Source organism: Streptopelia decaocto (assembly GCF_964273445.1).
Source record: "Streptopelia decaocto genome assembly, chromosome: 4".
NCBI classification, from domain to species: domain Eukaryota; kingdom Metazoa; phylum Chordata; class Aves; order Columbiformes; family Columbidae; genus Streptopelia; species Streptopelia decaocto.
The window spans coordinates 77,805,368-77,823,145 of NC_138658.1; the positions used below are offsets into that span (position 1 = coordinate 77,805,368).

The 17,778-nt window shown below is 57.8% G+C and overlaps 1 protein-coding gene across 3 annotated transcripts in view; it reads right to left on the minus strand.

Moving 5' to 3' along the window:
* Positions 1 to 17,778, minus strand: part of DYSF (dysferlin) — a 101,981-nt gene that overhangs the window by 82,570 nt on the left and 1,633 nt on the right. For all 3 annotated transcript variants that reach the window (XM_082051893.1, XM_082051892.1, XM_082051894.1), the window contains exons 2-17: positions 12,939 to 12,994; positions 11,009 to 11,100; positions 9,362 to 9,467; positions 8,134 to 8,248; positions 7,792 to 7,988; positions 6,506 to 6,634; positions 5,795 to 5,857; positions 5,596 to 5,646; positions 5,475 to 5,505; positions 3,970 to 4,085; positions 3,662 to 3,788; positions 3,327 to 3,430; positions 2,175 to 2,243; positions 2,050 to 2,093; positions 1,818 to 1,900; positions 135 to 176 (exon numbers count right to left, since the gene is read on the minus strand). In XM_082051893.1, the coding sequence (XP_081908019.1) occupies positions 135 to 176; positions 1,818 to 1,900; positions 2,050 to 2,093; positions 2,175 to 2,243; positions 3,327 to 3,430; positions 3,662 to 3,788; positions 3,970 to 4,085; positions 5,475 to 5,505; positions 5,596 to 5,646; positions 5,795 to 5,857; positions 6,506 to 6,634; positions 7,792 to 7,988; positions 8,134 to 8,248; positions 9,362 to 9,467; positions 11,009 to 11,100; positions 12,939 to 12,994 (1,425 nt within the window). The remainder of the gene's footprint in view (positions 1 to 134; positions 177 to 1,817; positions 1,901 to 2,049; positions 2,094 to 2,174; positions 2,244 to 3,326; positions 3,431 to 3,661; positions 3,789 to 3,969; positions 4,086 to 5,474; positions 5,506 to 5,595; positions 5,647 to 5,794; positions 5,858 to 6,505; positions 6,635 to 7,791; positions 7,989 to 8,133; positions 8,249 to 9,361; positions 9,468 to 11,008; positions 11,101 to 12,938; positions 12,995 to 17,778) is intronic.

Consider the following 17,778-nt stretch of genomic DNA (forward strand, 5'->3'; position numbering starts at 1 on the left):
CTCAGAGCCCCGTCCAGCCTGGCCTGGCTGATGCTCCCGAAGCTCTGGCCAAGGCTCCAGTGCTGACGGCAGCTGAACCAGCAAAACCATTACCCAAAGCGGTGATTGCAAACCGAGAGGTTAAGGGGACGTACAGTCTGCGGCTTTCAGAGGCTTCGCGAGAGCAGGAAACTCATCTGAGGCACAAAGAGATGGAGAGAGGTCAGGACAGGCAGGTAGAAGAGCAGGAGGGAGGATGGAGGGTTATGGATGCTCTCATGGGCTTTTGGTGCCAACAGACACGGGAGAGACAGAGAGAGAAGGCGGGAGGTTGTGGAATAGCCCCATCATCCTCCCTGGAGGCTGCGGGATTGGGGTGAAATGGGGGGATTTGGGAACTGCTGAAGCTGGAGGGGCCCATGGGGAACTGCGGTTCCCCGGTGTCTCCTCGGGACCCAGCAGGTCCCGGTGCTGGGGTGGGGTGGGCAGACCCCCGGCAGCCTCCTCCTACTCCCAGCCTCTCTCTCTCTCTCCAGCCCAGCCCAGGAGCTGCGTTTTAACTGGAGAAGATGGGGGTGGACACACAAGCACCTCGATGGAGAAGGGTCCTGCATCCCAACCCCAGCACCGCATGCACGGCCGGGCAGCGCTGGGGGGTTTGGGCTGCGGGACAGGCGGCTGCCGCCAGCCCTCTCCCATCTCCCCACGTCATGGGGATGCTCGTGGTGCGGTGGAGGGCTGCAGGACACCCAAGGCTCTCAGGGATGCACAAAGCCAAGGTGAGGAGTCCCCATGGGGCTGCGAGTGTCACAGAAGCTCGTTAGCAGCAGGAGATGCTCATGCAGATTAGGGCAGATGTTGCTCCTAGACCTGTCCTGGCTCTTGGCAGCCCCACGAGAGTGTCCCCCCTTCCCTGCCATCCTGCTTGGCACAGGTGACATGTCGGTGTCACCCACCCAAGCCCTGCCAGCACCTCCATGGTGGTCCTTTGCTTCAGAATGTTCCTGGGACTTGAAACAGCACCTGAACCCCACAGCACGACAGCCTCTAAACGCCACCTAAGAGGCCGGTGGGGACAGGCACAGGTGGGACGTGGCATGTTCCAGCGCTGGTGCCACCACTGCCTGTCACCAACCACCCAGAGGAGACAGTCACCTCCGCTCCGCAAGGAAAGAGAAGCAAAACCTCTGGTGATGGCAGCTCTGCAACCCCCACCATCCCAACACCGCTGGGATCATAGAGGCACAGAACAGTTGGGGTTGCAGGGACCTCCCCAGCCCCCCAGTGCCCCCCCTGCCATGACAGGGACATCTTCACCAGCTCAGGTTGCTCAGAGCCCCGTCCAGCCTGGCCTGGGATGTCTCAGGGATGGTTCATCCACCACCTCTCTGGGTACCTAGGCCAGGCTCTCACCACCCTCAGTGTCAAAACTTTCTTCCCCATGTCCAGCCTGAATCTCCCTCCTTTAGTTTAAAACCATCACCCCTTGTCCTATCACAACAGGCCCTGCTCAAAAGTCTGTCCCCATCTTTCTTATCAGCCCCTTTTAAGTCTGGAAAGGCCGCAATAAGGTCTCCCCGGCGCTTCTCCTCTCCAGGATGAACAGCCCAGCCTGAAGCCTGATGACCTGAAGTTCTTCAAAACCACAAAGCAGGAGGGACCAGGTCCAACCAGAACACAGATCATGGGATGCAGCAACCCCCAGCATCTCCCCCGCACAGTGTCCTGGGACCACAGCAGCGGTGACATCCCCCAAGCCAACACCAACCTGCAGCCGGGATCATGCAGGGCTCCTCCATGGCCATGCACCCCAAACCCCGTCCTGCCGCCCCCCTTACCCTCCAGCTCCCCGCCGGGGGCCGAAATCTTGGACATGCAGAGGTGGGCAGTGCCGATGACATCGTTGTGCGTCAGACGGTCCCTGCAACACAACCCGCGATGCCACCGCGCTGCGATGCCATCACGCTGTGGACACGGGGGGTTCACCCGTGGGGTGTCCCCCTGCCCATCCCACTCCTCCAGCTCCGCTCTCCCCACGGGCACCCTCCCCGTGACCCCCTCCCCACTCACCAGTCGGTCACCCGGATCCTCATCTTCTCACACATGGACGGGAACTGGGAAAAGAGGGGGGAGAGGAGCGGTGAGTGGTGGGGGGCGTGCGGGTTTGGGGGAGCTGCGGGGACACCCACGCTCACCATGGCCGGCAGCGTCAGGCACTGGTTCCACTGGGGGTTGGCGTTCTTCTCCAGGATCCTGGAGTAGAGCTGGAGGGGCAACATCACAGAACAGAACCATTTTGGTTGGAAAAGCCCCTCAAGATCACCGAGTCCAATTGTTACCCCACCCCTGTCCCTGCCCCATGTCCTGAGAACCCCATGTCCGTCTGTCCAGCCCTCCAGGGATGGTGACTCCAGCACTGCCCTGGGCAGCCTGTTCAATGCCCCACAGCCCTTTGGGGAAGACATTGTTCCCCAGACCCATTCAGTGTCACCCCAGCACTTCCAGCTCACGGCTGCGCTGCCACACGCCACGTCCCTGGAGCTGGAACCTCAGATCCCCAAAATACAGACCCCATCTGATGGGTGACCTGGGGGGGTCAGCATCCGCTCTGTGCCGAGGCAGAGGATGCTCTGGGCTGCTTGGGGACCTCATCTTCCCCTCGGGACCACCAAAACCTCACCCCCTTCTTGCTGTGTTTGCTCAGGATAATGTCCTGAGCTTCTGTCCCTCCCCAGGGGAAGATGTATGGGCAGGGGAGACTCCCGGCCCTTTAGTGCAGATCAAAAGATGAGCAGTGGCTCATGGGGACATCACTTGGCAAAGGCACTGGAGGGGACCCAGCAGCAAAGGGAGTGGGACAGGGCTCTGCAAAGCCACCGGAGTCACCTCCACACCCTGACTGCTCACAGAGGGACATCTGGTGGCATGGGGACAGCAGCCGCTCACTTCAGGCAGCACAAAGAGCAGCAGAACCCTCCGCGGCTGCGCTGTCACCTTCCCCTGTCCCTACCCCGGGAGCTCAGCTTCTCCAGCTACATTCCTAATGCAACAGCACCACAAAGTGCCCAGCAAAGAAATTGCTCCGCTGCAGCCCGGCACCCGTGTCCGGGTCTGGTGTGTCACCACGGCACGGGGACAGGGCTGGGGACATCGGCTGGGCTGCTCTCAGCCCCTGCCTTTGGGACGCTGCGACGTGGAGGGAGAGGATGGGGTGTAACAAGAGTGATGGGACCCTGGCAAATGCTCCAGCAAAGTGAAGGACCGAATTTTCCCCACATTGGGACCGAACCTTCCCCGTGCAGAGCTGCCGTCCCAGCCCCGCAGCCCCGGGAGGTCGCCGCGCTCACCGTCTTGCCCGCGAAGCTGACTTCCACAAAGGGATCCACCAGGTTCTTCTTGTTGCTCTCGAAGCCGAAGATCTGCCTGACGTTGTCCATGACGGCGTCGTCCACTGGGAAGGGAAGGAGATGCTGAGAAATCATGGGAGCGCAGGGTGCTCAGGTTGTGCCAGAGCTGCGCTGCACATCTCCATGGAGCCAGGGGGGGAAAACCAGTTTACACCAGTAAAAGACTCATCTCCCAGTACATTAAGCCTGAGCGATATCTGCAAGGTCTTTGGACCAAGGCTGTGGATGAAGATTCCTTCTCTGTGCCCTTATTCCCCAGCGAAGGCAACACTCACTTTGGGGCAAATCTTCGGCTTTGAAGATCTTCAGGCAGAAATGAGCCCCTCTCAGGGTGACCCCGGTGGGACGCAGGAGGTTGCCCTCAATATCCTCCTTGTCTTCAGAGATTTCCTTCTTCTCCAGCTGCAGGACAACAGGACAAGACAAAAACACAACCGAGCCTCTCAAAAGTCTTGAAATGAGCAGCAAAAATCCAGCACCACGGCCCCAAAACAGAGGAAGGTAACGCTGTGGTTCCCCTGGGTTTGGCGGCCCAGGGCAGCGGAGCATCGTGGATGGAAGGTCCCCCCGTCGCGATACTCACGGGAGCTTCGTCTCCAGGCCCCAGCACGAACAGGCTGACCTTCAGGTAGCCCTTGGCCCCCGCGGAGACATCCTCCGGGTCCGAGAGCAACAGCCACTTCCTGAGGAACGCGTGCTCTGGGGAGAAAAGGAACGGAGACCACGCGCTGCGCCACAGGCCTGCGGGAGGGGCCGCGGGGGTGCTCTCTGGGGGGTTATAACAAATACTGCATTCCTTCTTGGAGAGGAGAGGGAGAAAAGGAAAGAGGAAAGAGAAGAGGAAGGGGAAGAGGAAGAGGAAGAAGGAGGAAGGGGAAGGGGAAGGGGAAGGAGAAGAGGGGAAGGGGAAGGGGAAGAGGGGAAGGGGAAGAGAGGAAGGGGAAGAGGGGAAGGGGAAGAGAGGAAGGGGAAGAGAGGAAGGGGAAGAGAGGAAGGGGAAGAGAGGAAGGGGAAGAGAAGAAGGGGAAGAGAAGAAGGGGAAGGGGAACGGGAAGAGAGGAAGGAGAAGGGGAAGGGGAAGGAGAAGAGAGAAGAGGAAGGAGAAGGGGAAGGAGAAGAGTGGAAGGAGAAGGGGAAGGAGAAGGGGGGAAGGAGGAGGAGAAGGAGGAGGAGAGGAGAAGGAGAAAAGGAGAAGGAGAAGGAGAAGGAGAAGGAGAAGGAGAAGGAGAAGGAGAAAAGGAGAAAAGGAGAAGGAGAAGGAGAAAAGGAGAAGGAGAAGGACTATTTCAGTTGGGACCTCATCCGGTCCAATCACCTGACAAACTCAGGGCTGCCGAAAAGTTAAAGCAAATTACTAAGGGATTTGCCTTGTCGATCTTAACTCTTTACAGCTAAAATGACCGAGTTCTTCTCTGCAGTGATTAGGGTAGGAAAATTTTTATAAGCGTTATTTTATCTCTTTTGAGATAAAACAATAGGTAAAAGATAAAATAATGAGACAGACTCAAGCCAAAAAAAAGTGAGCTGGGCTGTGCTGGTGGGATTTCTGCTAGCGGGTCGATGGCACGATGACTTGAAAGGCTCAAGGATGCACATATTGGAAAGAGAGAAGAAAGAGAAAGAGAGAGAATAAAAAGAAAGAAGAAGAGAAGAATAAAAAGAAAGAAGAAGAGAAAAGAAGAAGGGAAAGAAGAAAGAAAGAAGAAAGGAGAAAGGAGAGAGGAGAGAGGAGAAAGGAGAAAAGAAAGGAGAAAGGAGAAAGGAGAAAGGAGAAAGAAGAAAGAAGAAAGAAGAAAGAAGAAAGAAGAAAGAGGAAAGAAGAAAGAAGAAAGAAGAAAGAAGAAAGAAGAAAGAAGAAAGAAGAAAGAAGAAAGAAGAAAGAAAGTAGAAAGAGAAGAAAGAAAGTAGAAAGAAGAAGAGAAGGGGGTGGTGATGGTGGGTGCAGCGACTCCTGGGCTCATCCATGGGACAGTGGTGATGTGTGTGTGCGCATTTCCCCAAGGTTTGGCCCCACAAAAGGGGTTTCCCAAAGCGACCCCCCAGCGGCGGGAGGTGCCCCTGCCCGACCCGGCTCCCCGCTGGGCTCACTTGGCTCCGAGTAAACGGTCTCGACATCCATCTGTGCGAAGAGAGGAAAATAAATGTCAGCGTCCACCCCACGGGTCAGTGTGGGGAAAACAGGGGGAGCGGAGAGAGGGGGTGGCCTTACCCGAAACTCCCCGATCACCGAGTCCGCCCGGAATGACCGAGAGTCCACAACCTGCGGGATGAAATGAAGGAAAAAAGGTAAATCCAGCCCAAATCCTCCACCTGGGAAATCAGGGGATCCCGTGGGGAGGGGGACAAGGTGGCGTCCCCGAGCACCAAGCCCGTCCCGTGGGACAGGGCTGGCACCAGGCAGCGCTCACCGTGATGAAGATGGGCATGTCGAACAGCTCGGCCGGCGCCTCGAAGACGTTGAAGAAGAAGGTCTGTTGGAGGGAGGGGTGAGGGTGCGTGGTGGCGTCTGCACCAGCCCCCAAGGGATGCTCCCACCTCCCATCCTCTCCCATGCCCCAAATTCCACGCCCTGGAGTAGCCCCTCCTCCTCTTAGGTGGGACCCCATCCCATGAACAGCACCAACCCCCCGAAGGGCTGTGTTGTGGCTTTGGTGCACCCCAACCAGCACCATCCTCCAGCTGGCCTCTGCTGGGCTGGTTTGCAGAAGCGTGTCCTAAGCAGCAATCCTGGGGGTCTCCAAACAAAGCAGAGGGGCGGGTTGAAGCAGATTCTGGGATATCCTAAAACGCATCCCCTGTGGGGACAGGGCTGGAGACGAGTCACCTGCAACTGGCCGAGTGCACCCATCCTGCACACCCAGCTGAATTGCCATGCCCGGGATGCCACCGGGATGCTACTGGTGACACTGGGACACGTGAGTCACCTGGGGATGGGGACCAAGACGAGTCCTGGATGAAGGCTGGGGATGCTGGACCTGCTGTTCCCTGAGCTTCTCTGCTATTGAGGTCCCATTGCCACATCCCCACCTCGGGGTTTCCATCCCTCAGGACCCCAACCCATAAGGCTCCTGAACATCTCCTGACCCCCCCAGCTACATCTGCAGCAGATACCCCCTCACCTCGTCGAAGAAGGGGCTGTTGCCTTTGCGTATCCTGGTCCTCTTGGTCTGCCCGGCGGCCGTCACCTTCACCACGGGCCTGATGTTGACCCCGGGGAGCTGTCGGGCCTCAATGACCCTCACCCGGATCTGGGACGGGAGAGGGGACAAGGCAGGGGGTCACTGGGGCTGGTCCTGCCTGGGGGGCACCTCCCAGGTGATGAGGGTGGGAAGGATCTACAGAGAGGTCTGGACCCGCTGCATCGATGGGCTGAGGCCAATTGTCTGAGGGTCACCAAGGCCAAGTGCCGGGTCCTGCACTTGGGTCACAACAACCCCATCAACGTTCCAGGCTCAGGGAAGAATCACAGAATCATTTTAGTTGGAAGAGACCCTTAAGATCATAGAGTACAACCATTAACGGAACCCTGCCACTGCCCCATGTCCTGAGAACCTCATGTCCGTCTGTCCAGCCCTCCAGAGATGGTGACTCCAGCACTGCCCTGGGCAGTCTGTTCCAATGCCCCACAGCCCTTTGGGGAAGAAATTGTTCCTAATATCCAACCTAAGAGCAGCTGCAAAGTGCCCGGCGGAAAAGGCCCTGGGGGTGTTGGTGCCAGCGACTGAACATGAGCCAGTGTGTGCCCAGGTGGCCAAGAGGCCACCAGCATCCTGGCTGGGACCAGCACTGGTGTGGCCGGCAGGGCCAGGGCAGCGACCGTCCCTGTGCTGGGACCTGGGGAGGCCAAACCGCCAATCCTGGGGGCAGTTTTGGCCCCTCGTGCCAAGAAAGGCCTTGAGGTGCTGGAGCGAGTGGAGAGAAGGGACCGGAGCTGGTGAGGGGCTGGAGCACAAGTGTGATGGAGCGGCTGAGGGACCTGGGCGTTCAGCTGGAGAACAGGAGCTGAGGGGAGACCTTCTGATCTCTGAACTGCCTGAAAGGAGCTTGGAGCCAGGGGGGTCGGGCTCTGCTCCCCAGGAACAAGCGCCAGGAGCAGAGGAAACGGCCTCAAGTTGCGCCAGGGGAGGTTGAGGTTGGATTTAGGAACAATTTCTTCCCCAAAGGGCTGTGGGGCATTGAACAGGCTGCCCAGGGCAGTGCTGGAGTCACCATCCCTGGAGGGCTGGACAGACGGACATGAGGTTCTCAGGACACGGGTCAGGGACAGGGCTGGGGGAACAGTTGGACTCCATGAACTTGAGGGTCTTTTCCAAGCAAAACGATTTTGGATTCTGCAGGGACCAGCTGGGGGACCCTGGGGAAGTGGCTTCAGGAGAGGGTCTCATCCCCACCAGCCTCATCTCACCTGGAAATCCTGCGGCTTGTTGGACAGAGGCTTTTTGGTTGAGCTCCTCCTCCTCCTCCTCAGCCCCTGGACGTGGTGCAGGGGGGGTTTGCGGGGCAGCGATGGGGGCTCGGACCCCGGTGGCCCTGAGGCTGACGAGGGCTCCGTCTCATCCCCCGTCGCCACCTGATCCTCTGTCTCCTCCTCTCCGGCCGTTTCTGTACAGGGGGAGGAAGGAGATGGAGACACAAGCACAGGGGGTCCGGGGTTGTGGGACCCCAAGGTGAGGGGTCCAGCTGGGAAAAACGTGATGCTAGGGGGTACATGTCACCCCCCGTGTCCTACATGAAGGGGTCTGGTTACCGGTGACCGTGTCGGGCTCCGCAGCGGCCGGTGCCGGCTCGGGGGGCGCCGGAGGAGGGAAGAGGGGGACGGCGCCCGGCGGGGGGATGTAGGACACCTGCAGGCTGAGGAGAGCCTGGAAGAGGAGAGATTGTTATACGGGTGTCCAGAAATACTCTCTCGGCGCTGGAGCCTCGGTGACAGGTGACACTGGGCATGTGCTGGAGCCTCGGTGACAGGTGACACTGGGCATGTGCTGGAGCCTCGGTGACAGGTGACACTGGGCATGTGCTGCCGGGGGGTGCGGCAGCTCAGCAAGGGCTGGGCTCAAACTGGGAGCTGCACTGCGGGACACTGCTCAAACTGGCCTCAAACTGGCCTCAAACTGGGAGCTGCACTGCAGGGACACTGCTCAAACTGGCCTCAAACTGGTCTCAAACTGGCCTCAAACTGGGAGCTGCACTGCAGGACACTGCTCAAACTGGTCTCAAATTGGTCTCAAACTGGGAGCTACAGTGGCAGGGATGTTGCTGAAACTGGTCTCAAACTGGGAGCTGCAATGGCAGGGACATTGCACAGACTGGTCTCAAATTGGTCTCAAACTGGGAGCTGCAACTGGCAGGGACATTGCACAGACTGGTCTCCAACTGGGAGCTGCGGCATCAGGGACGTTGCCCGTACTGGTCTGTAACTGGGAGCTCAGTGGCAGGGACATTGCCTGTACTGGTCTGTAACTGGGAGCGCGGCGGCAGGGACATTGCCCGTACTGGTCTGTAACTGGGAGCGCGGTGCAGGGACATTGCCCATACTGGTCTGTAACTGGGAGCGCGGCGGCAGGGACATTGCCCGTACTGGTCTGTAACTGGGAGCAGGGTGGCAGGGACATTGCCCGTACTGGTCTGTAACTGGGAGCGCGGCGGCAGGGACATTGCCCGTACTGGTCTGTAACTGGGAGCTGCAGTTGGCGTGGCCATTGCCCATACTGGTCTGTAACTGGGAGCGCGGCGGCAGGGACACTGCCCGTACTGGTCTGTGACTGGGAGCGCAGCGACAGGGACACTGCCCGTACTGGTCTGTGACTGGGAGCGCGGCGACAGGGACATTGCCTGTACTGGTGTGTGACTGGGAGCGCGGCGGCAGGGACATTGCCCGTACTGGTGTGTGCCGGGGAGCACGGTGCAAGGACACTGCCCGTACTGGTGTGTGACTGGGAGCGCGGCGCAGGGCCGGTGCGTGCTGGGTGACTCACCGCGGTGCTGTGTCCCCTGGCGTCCAGCAGCGGCAGGCTGTAGGAGGCGGCCAGGCTGGGCGACGAGAGCACATCGCGCAGGGGCACCCGCGCTTCCCCCAGGAACCTGCGCGGGAGCAGCTGTCAGCGGGGGGACGCGGGGACACCGCACACCCCCCCAGCCACCGGGGCACAGGGATGGGGGACCCAGCCCCAGCCGCCGTGACACAACCAGCGCCAGCATCGCTGGGGTGCCCTTTGCGTCGAGGACACGTGGAGGAACCTGGAGCCAGAAACTGAACCATTGATGGATTTTTCTTTGCCAAGGGGGAAAGCAGAGATGCGAGATTGGGGGTTTCGCTGGAGTGGGGGGAGCTCAGGGCTGGCAATCAAGGCTGCTGTCCCTGTGTCACCAGTGTCCATGTGCCACCAGTGTCCATGTGCCACCAGTGTCCATGTGCCACCAGTGTCCAGGTTGGCCAGAGAGGTGGTGGATGAACCATCCCTGAGACATCCCAGGCCAGGCTGGACGGGGCTCTGAGCACCCTGAGCTGGTGCAGATGTCCCTGTCATGGCAGGGGGGGCACTGGGGGAAGGTCCCTCCAACCCAAACATTCTGTGATTTCAGACGGCAACAAGACGTTAATTGCCAGTCACCGATAATTGTCCCGTCTGGGTCACGTCAGGGCAGACGGGCAGGTTGGTTCTTTCTCCAGAGGGAATAAAAAGCCAAAATCCACCATCACCTTGGTGACAGAGAGGGGACAACTCGCCAGAGCATCACGGTCCCTGCGGGTCCCAGCAGCCGAAATCTCCCCGCACCAGGAGCCAGGACACTTCCCCCCGTCACTATTTATAGGGACACAGACGCCACCGAGCTGGACCCGACCCAGCTCCACCTCCCTTGGCCTCCAGCCCGAGATCAAACCCAGCGCCGGCTCCAGCCCTGGAAACAGGAGCCTCCATCCCGCCCTCCGCTGCCCAAAATAAGTGATTTCCGATATGATTTTCCCTGCACAAGCAGCGATCCTGGTTAAGGAGCCCTTCGCGGGGATATGGTCACTGTGGGTGATTGGGCTGGGTGTCCCGGGGCTGGAGGTGGCACCACCATCTGTCACCCTCTGTCCCCCTGCGAGGAGCCCCCAGAACCTGACCCTGGGGCACCAGGAGCTGCCAGAGGAAGGAAACCGAGCCGGGTCATTGACCCTGCGAACGCCGCCCTTCCCAGGCCAGGAGTGTTGGGGAAGGAGCTTGGCCAGCGGCTCGCAGCCCGTCACCGGGGCCGGGGCGCCGAGCGGCTGCGCCAGCGGCACAAGGCTCCTGTGTGCTCCCAAAAGCGGGTTTTTCACCCCGGATTGAGTCAAGCAGCCTAAAAATGCAGCTCTCGCCTCCCACCAGCCGCCCGCGCCGCAAAGGGCAGCCGGGGGCAAAACCCTCCTGGCTGTGCTGAGGTTTGGGTGGGGGAGAAGAGCGCCTGGGTCCCCCCGGGGCACCTCCCAGCCCGAAAACCCGCCCGGGAGCCTGTTTTGGGGAAACTGAGGCACGGCACAGCGAGGTGACTCCCTTGCACAACCCCAGCAACGCCCAGCGCCCCGTGCGAAGCCCTGGGGGTGCACCCGCGTGTGCACGGGTGACAGCTGGCAGGTGACACCCCCGCGCTGCTCCCACCTGTTCCTGCCCACGGTCTCATGGTCCTTGACGACGACGGTGAGTTCGGCAGCCGGGTCCAGGGGAGATCCCTTCAGGTCCCACTCGAAGCCCTGGGGGGGAAGATCGAGGTTGGGGAGCTGAACATTGAACTGAACAAGGACGGGCATGGGAGCCAGTGACAGTACTCGGGTTATTTGCCATGTGCAACTCCAGCAAACTGGAGGAGTTACCTGGGAAAATGAATCAGATGTGGTGGAAAACCATTCTATTTAATTCTGGAGAATTAGTTGACAACTTCAGTTGTCATTTTTCAACAGCCTACTAAGAAAGGAAGGAATTTGGACAATCCTGGTTATAGAAATAAGATGAGGAAGGGTTATATAATTCATTGCTCTGCGGCATTCACCCAACACATCATCACGGCGTCTGTCTGTCCAGCGCAAAATCACCAAGTGTTTCCAAGAAAGAACGTAGTGTATGTAAGTAATGTGTGCAAAACGTGAGTGAAAAGAGAAACGAATGAAAATCCAGACAGAAATCTGCAAGTTAGATTTACGAGAGGTGAATTGGAAAGTTTAATAACAAGTTGTCTTTGGTGACTTTTTCTGGTGGCCTGTTAAGGGATCTGAGAAGATCTGTATCAAACCTCTGCAAGACTTACTGCTCTGAGATTATAACAAGGAAGGTCTACGAGATAGATTGGGAAAAATGGTGAATAATATAGAGAATCACAGTGTAATTACATTAGAGATCATCCCCCGGCCGGGATGCTCGGGGGGTACCAACCGGCCCCCAAAAACACCAACAGCTTCCCCATCGTGGTGCCGACAGCTCCGATAGGGACCAACCTCAGCACCGACCTCAGCACCAACCTCAGTACTGACCTCGGCACCAACCCCTGAGCAAAATCTCCCGGTGGACCCACAGAAAATCCAAAGATCTTCCCCTCCCCGTGGATTAAAAGCGAAGGAGAAAACCGTGCGAGCGTCACACAGCGTTTCGGCACCAAGACGCCGTCAGTTTGCTCACCAAAACCCCTTTATTTGTCTCATTCTGACCCGTGAAGCACAGGTCAGGGTCGGGAGGAAGGGGACGCTGGAACAGAAATATCCTCCGGGCCAGGCTGATGAGTAAAACACGCTTGGCTTCCCCTCCAGCTGTCGTATTTTTAAACAGCTTCTTTTAATGTGTGTGCGGCCCTGATAAGATCTCCATGAAAGGGGAAGAGGATGGAGCGAAGGTCCCTGCAGAGCCGCCTTGTCCCCAAATGTCCCTGAGGAGCCTCCTCATCCCCAAAGGTCCTTACGGAGCCTCCTCATCCCCAAAGGTCCCTATGGAGCCACCTCATCCCCAAATGTCCCTACGGAGCCTCCTCATCCCCAAAGGTCCCTATGGAGCCACCTCATCCCCAAATGTCCCTACGGAGCCTCCTCATCCCCAAAGGTCCCTATGGAGCCTCCTCATCCCCAAAGGTCCTATGGAGTCTCCTTGTCCCCAAATGTCCCTACAGAGTCTCCTCATCCCCAAATGTCCCTATGGAGCCACCTCATTCCCAAAGGACCCTATGGAGTCTCCTTGTTCCCAAATGTCCCTACGGAGTTTCCTCATCCCCAAAGGTCCCTATGGATTCTCCTCATCCCCAAAGGTCCCTATGGAGTCTCCTTGTCCCCAAATGTCCCTACAGAGTCTCCTCATCCCCAAATGTCCCTATAGAGCCACCTCATTCCCAAAGGACCCTATGGAGTCTCCTTGTTCCCAAATGTCCCTACAGAGTCTCCTCATCCCCAAAGGTCCCTATGGAGCCTGATGCTGGTGCCTGGAATTTTGGTGATAAAGCCACCCATGATGGGCACCAGCCCCAAATTTCTCCATGGGGTGGCAACCCCAGAGCATCGCTGGTTCTCCCCCATGCCCGGGGCTGTGGGGACAGGGATGGGGACACGCTCACCTCGTTCCATACGGGGTTGATGTTGTTCTTGATGACTTTCGTCCTCTTCTTCACCCCTGCGGGGAGCAACGCACACGGGTCAGAGCAGCTTCACGGCCAAACCCCGGGAAAAGGGCCCAAAAACCCCGTGTGTGTCCCCCCTATGCGCAGGTGGGGCTGGGGGTCACCAGTGACACCCCCAGGTCCCGGGCAGGATCGGCCTCGCTGGGCTGTGCCTCAGTTTCCCCAGATGCTGCTGGGCGGGCGTTTGGGCTGGAAGGTGTCACAGCACAGTGACCCCCGAATACGGGCACGGGGGGTGCTGTCCCCACCCTGGGGACCACAGTTCAATCAGCCCAAGGCCCCCCCCCGAGGAGCCCCGCCGGGGTGCAGCCCGGCCCAGGGACCCCAGAGCCGCCGGGGTCACCCCAACGCGGCCACGGGCGCCGGGTCCCCCGGGGCCAGTGCGGGAGGGACCGGGACAGGAAACGGAACAACGAACAATAGCGGTGACTCAACGGGACCGGCCGGAGCCCGCGGGCCGAGCGCTGGGACACATGGGATCCATAGGGTCTATAGGATCCATAGGGTCTATAGGTTCCATAGGATCCATAGGATCCGTAGGACCCATAGGTACCGGGGCTGGGAATGCGGCACAGGGGGCTGGCGGGAGTGCGACCCGCTCGTGCCAAATCTTCGCCTTTGTTTTTATTTTAGCATCAATAAACTAATCTCTTCTTTTTCTTTTTCCTTTTTTTTTAAATTTTTCATCTTTTAAAAACTTCTTCAATTTTTTTTTGTTCTTTTTAATCTCTTTTTTCTTGTTTTTTCTTCCTTTTTTCTTTTCTCCTTTTTCTTTTTTCTTTCTTTATTTTCCTTTTTTCTGCTTTTTTCTTTTTCTCGTTTCTTTTTTCTTTCTTCTTCTTTCTTTTTTCTTTTATTTTTTCTTTTCTTTCTTCTCTTTTCCTTTTTCTTTTTATTTTTTCCTTCTTCTTCTTGTTCCTTTTTTCCTTCTTCTTTTTCTTTCTCTCCTTTTTCTTCCCTTTTTCCTTTTCCTTCCTTTTCCTTTTTCTTCTTTTCCGTTTTCTCTTTCTTCATTTTTTATTTTTATTTTTTCTTTCTTGTCTTTTTTCTTTTTTTTCTTTCTTCCTTTTTCCTCTTTTTTCTTCTTTTTTTTCTTCCATTATTTTCCTCCCCCAGCTCAGTCTCCACAGACTATTTCCCATGTTAAACACCCTCCGCCAACCCCCCCAGCACCGACCTGCACCGGAGCCGCCATCAGACACCCCAGAGCCACCCATCAGACACCCCGGAGCCCCCCATCAGACACCCCGGAGCCCCCCATCAGACACCCAGAGCCCCCCATCAGACACCCAGAGCCCCCCATCAGACACCCCGGAGCCCCCCATCAGACACCCCGGAGCCCCCCATCAGACACCCCAGAGCTGCCCCATCAGACACCCAGAGCCCCCCATCAGACACTCCAGAGCTGCCCCATCAGACACCCAGAGCCCCCCATCAGACACCCCGGAGCCCCCCATCAGACACCCAGAGCCCCCCATCAGACACCCCGGAGCCCCCCATCAGACACCCAGAGCCCCCCATCAGACACCCCAGAGCCCCCCATCAGACACCCCAGAGCCCCCCATCAGACACTCCAGAGCTGCCCCATCAGACACCCCAGAACTGACCCATCAGACACCCCAGAACTGACCCATCAGACACCCCGGAGCCCCCCATCAGACACCCCAGAGCCGCCCCATCAGACACCCCGGAGCCGCCCATCAGACACCCCAGAGCCCCCATCAGACACCCCAGAGCCCCCCATCAGACACCCCGGAGCCGCCCATCAGACACCCCAGACCCCCCCATCAGACACCTCAGAACTGCCCCATCAGACACCCCAGAGCTGCCCCATCAGACACCCCGGAGCCCCCATCAGACACCACAGAGCCCCCATCAGACACCCCAGAACTGCCCCATCAGACACCCCGGAGCCCCCATCAGACACTCCAGAGCCCCCCATCAGACACCCCAGAGCTGCCCCATCAGACACCCCAGAGCCCCCCATCAGACACCCCGGACCTGAGACACTTGTCACGTCTCATCCTCAGCGGACCCGGAACGCCCGTGCGGTCGGGGCTTGGTTAATTAGCTAATTGCTAATCACTAATTCCCTACATCAGGGACACGGGACGGACAAGACCCCCAGCACGGACGGACACACGGCAGCACCACCGTCCCCTCACCCCACGGGAAATGCCGCTTCGGAAGCCGCTCATCCCTTTCCTTATATTTATTTCTTCTAAAAATGGACATTTTTCTCCCATCCAGGAAACAGTTGCTAAAAACCCGTAAAATAAACAGCAATACCCGCGCTTTCGAGGTGCAAATGAACCTTTACAGTGACCCCCTCCATAGGGTGCTTATCCTTATCAACCGCCCGTTACTAATTAAAAGACCTTAACGAGAGCAAAAGCGCTTCCCCCATCGCTTTGGATGCTGTGATAGCGCTAAATCACCGCACCCCCATTGCTCACTGTCCCCCACAACCCTGCGCGCCCCAAAATGATGGAGAAAGAGGGTTTAGGATAAGGATAGAGCTTAGCAAAGCCCGGCTCCGGCGGGGCGGAGCCGGGCTTTGCTATAGAAGTGGTTGCAAATACCAGCCGAAATCCTGCCCCCCCCCACCCCAGCCCAGATTTGGGGTGTCCCCTCACCTCGGAACGTCAAGCTGGCCACCGGGTCGCTTTGTTTGTCCCCTTTCTCCAAGTTGGGGAGGTGGGTGGCTCGTTGGAGCAAACACCGCAGCATGGCTGGGAGATGGAGCCCCGGGGAGGTTAAGCCGGGTTTAGTTAGTCCAGGGAAGGATGCGGCCACTCTGTGGCCACCTCCTCTTGGCCTGGCCCTCCCCGGGGGGCGGAGGAAGGGACAAGAGGGGACAGGAGGGGACAGGGAGCGCCCCGGAGTGGCGGCTCCAGAGGTTGCAGGAGCCGGGATGCTGCGAGCCCCACAAATGGTGAATTAAATCATCAGGATCCAGGGATGCTGCAAAACTTGAGGATGCTCAAGGACCAGAATCCATTGATGCTGCAGCCTTTGAGGATGCCCAAGGACCAGGATCTGGGGATGCTCTGAGCCCCAGAAATGGTAAATTTAATCATCAGGAGCCAGTAATGCCACAAACCTCAAGGATGCCTGAGAAATGGGATGCAGGGATGCTGCAAGACCTGGGGATGGTAAATAAATCACCAGAACCTGGGGATGCTCCATGCTCCGAGGATTCCCAAGCACCAAGAGCTAGAGATGCTGTGAGCCCCAGAAATGGTGAATTAAATCATCAGGAGGCAGGGATGCTGCAAAACTTGAGGATGCCCAAGGACCAGGATCTAGGGATGCTGCAGTCTTTGAGGATGCCCAAGGACCAGGAGCTGGGGGTGCTCTGAGCCCCAGAAACGGCAAATTAAATCATCAGGAGCCAGTAATGCCACAAACCTCAAGGATGCCTGAGAAATGGGATACAATGATGCTGCAAGACCTGGGGATGGTAAATAAATCACCAGAACCTGGGGATGCTGCACGATCTGAGGATGCCTGAGCACCAGGAGCTGGAGATGCTGCGAGCCCCAGAAACGGCAAATTAAATCATCGGGAGCCAGGGATGCTGCATCCTCGAGGATGCCACAGCGTCAGAATCCATTGATGCTGCAGCCTTTGAGGATGCCCAAGGACCAGGATCTGGGGATGCTCTGAGCCCCAGAAATGGCAAATTAAATCATCGGGACCCGGTAATGCCACAAACCCTGAGGATGCCTGAGAAATGGGATCCAGGAATACTGCAAGACCTGGGGATGGTAAGTCACTGGGATGCAGGGATGCTGCAGGCTCCAAGGATTCCTGAGCACCAGGATCTGGAGATGCTGTGAGCCCCAGAAACGGCAAATTAAATCATCAGGAGCCAGTAATGCCACAAACCTCGAGGATGCCTGAGAAATGGGATACAGGGATGCTGTGAACCCCAGGGATGGCAAATAAATCACTGGGATGCAGGGAAGCTGCGAGCCCTGGGGATGGTAAATAAATGATTCAAGGATGCTGTGAGTCCTGGGGACAGTAAACAAATCATCAGGATCCAAGGATGGCAAATCAAATCACCAGGACCCAGGGATACTGCAAACCCTGGGGATGGTAAATGTATCACCAGGATCAAAGGATGCTGCGAACCTTGAGGACGCCCGAGCACTGGGATCTGGGGCTGCTGCGAACCCCGGGGATGGTAAATAAACCCCCAGAACCTGGGGATGCTGCAGGCTCTGGGGATTCTGCAGCACCAGGGTCCCAGGCTGCTGCAAGCCCCAGAAACAGTAAATTAAATCATGAGGATGCAGGGATGCTGGGGATGGGCTTGCGTGAGCCCTGAGCATCGGGATGCGGGTATGCCATGAGCCCTGAGCATCCCGGAGCACCGGGATGGGGGGATGCTGTGAGCCCTGAGCATCCCGGAGCACCGGGATGCGGGGATGCTGTGAGCCCTGAGCATCCCGGAGCACCGGGATGCGGGGATGCTGCCAGCTCCTGGGGTGGGAAATAAATCACCAGGACCTGGACATGCCGCAAATGCTGGGGACAGTGAATTAAATGACTGGGACTCGGGGATGCAAAATCACCATGACTCAGGGATGTGAAATCACCGGGACTCAGGGATGTGAAATCACTGGGACTCAGGGATGCTGGAAGCCCCAAGGGTACAAAAAGGGGCTGGATGTGACAGAGCACCTGGGGTGCTGTGACCACAGGGACACCACAGGGATGTCGGAGCAGTGGGGCATGGGACGTGTGACATGCACAGGACTCTGGTGAC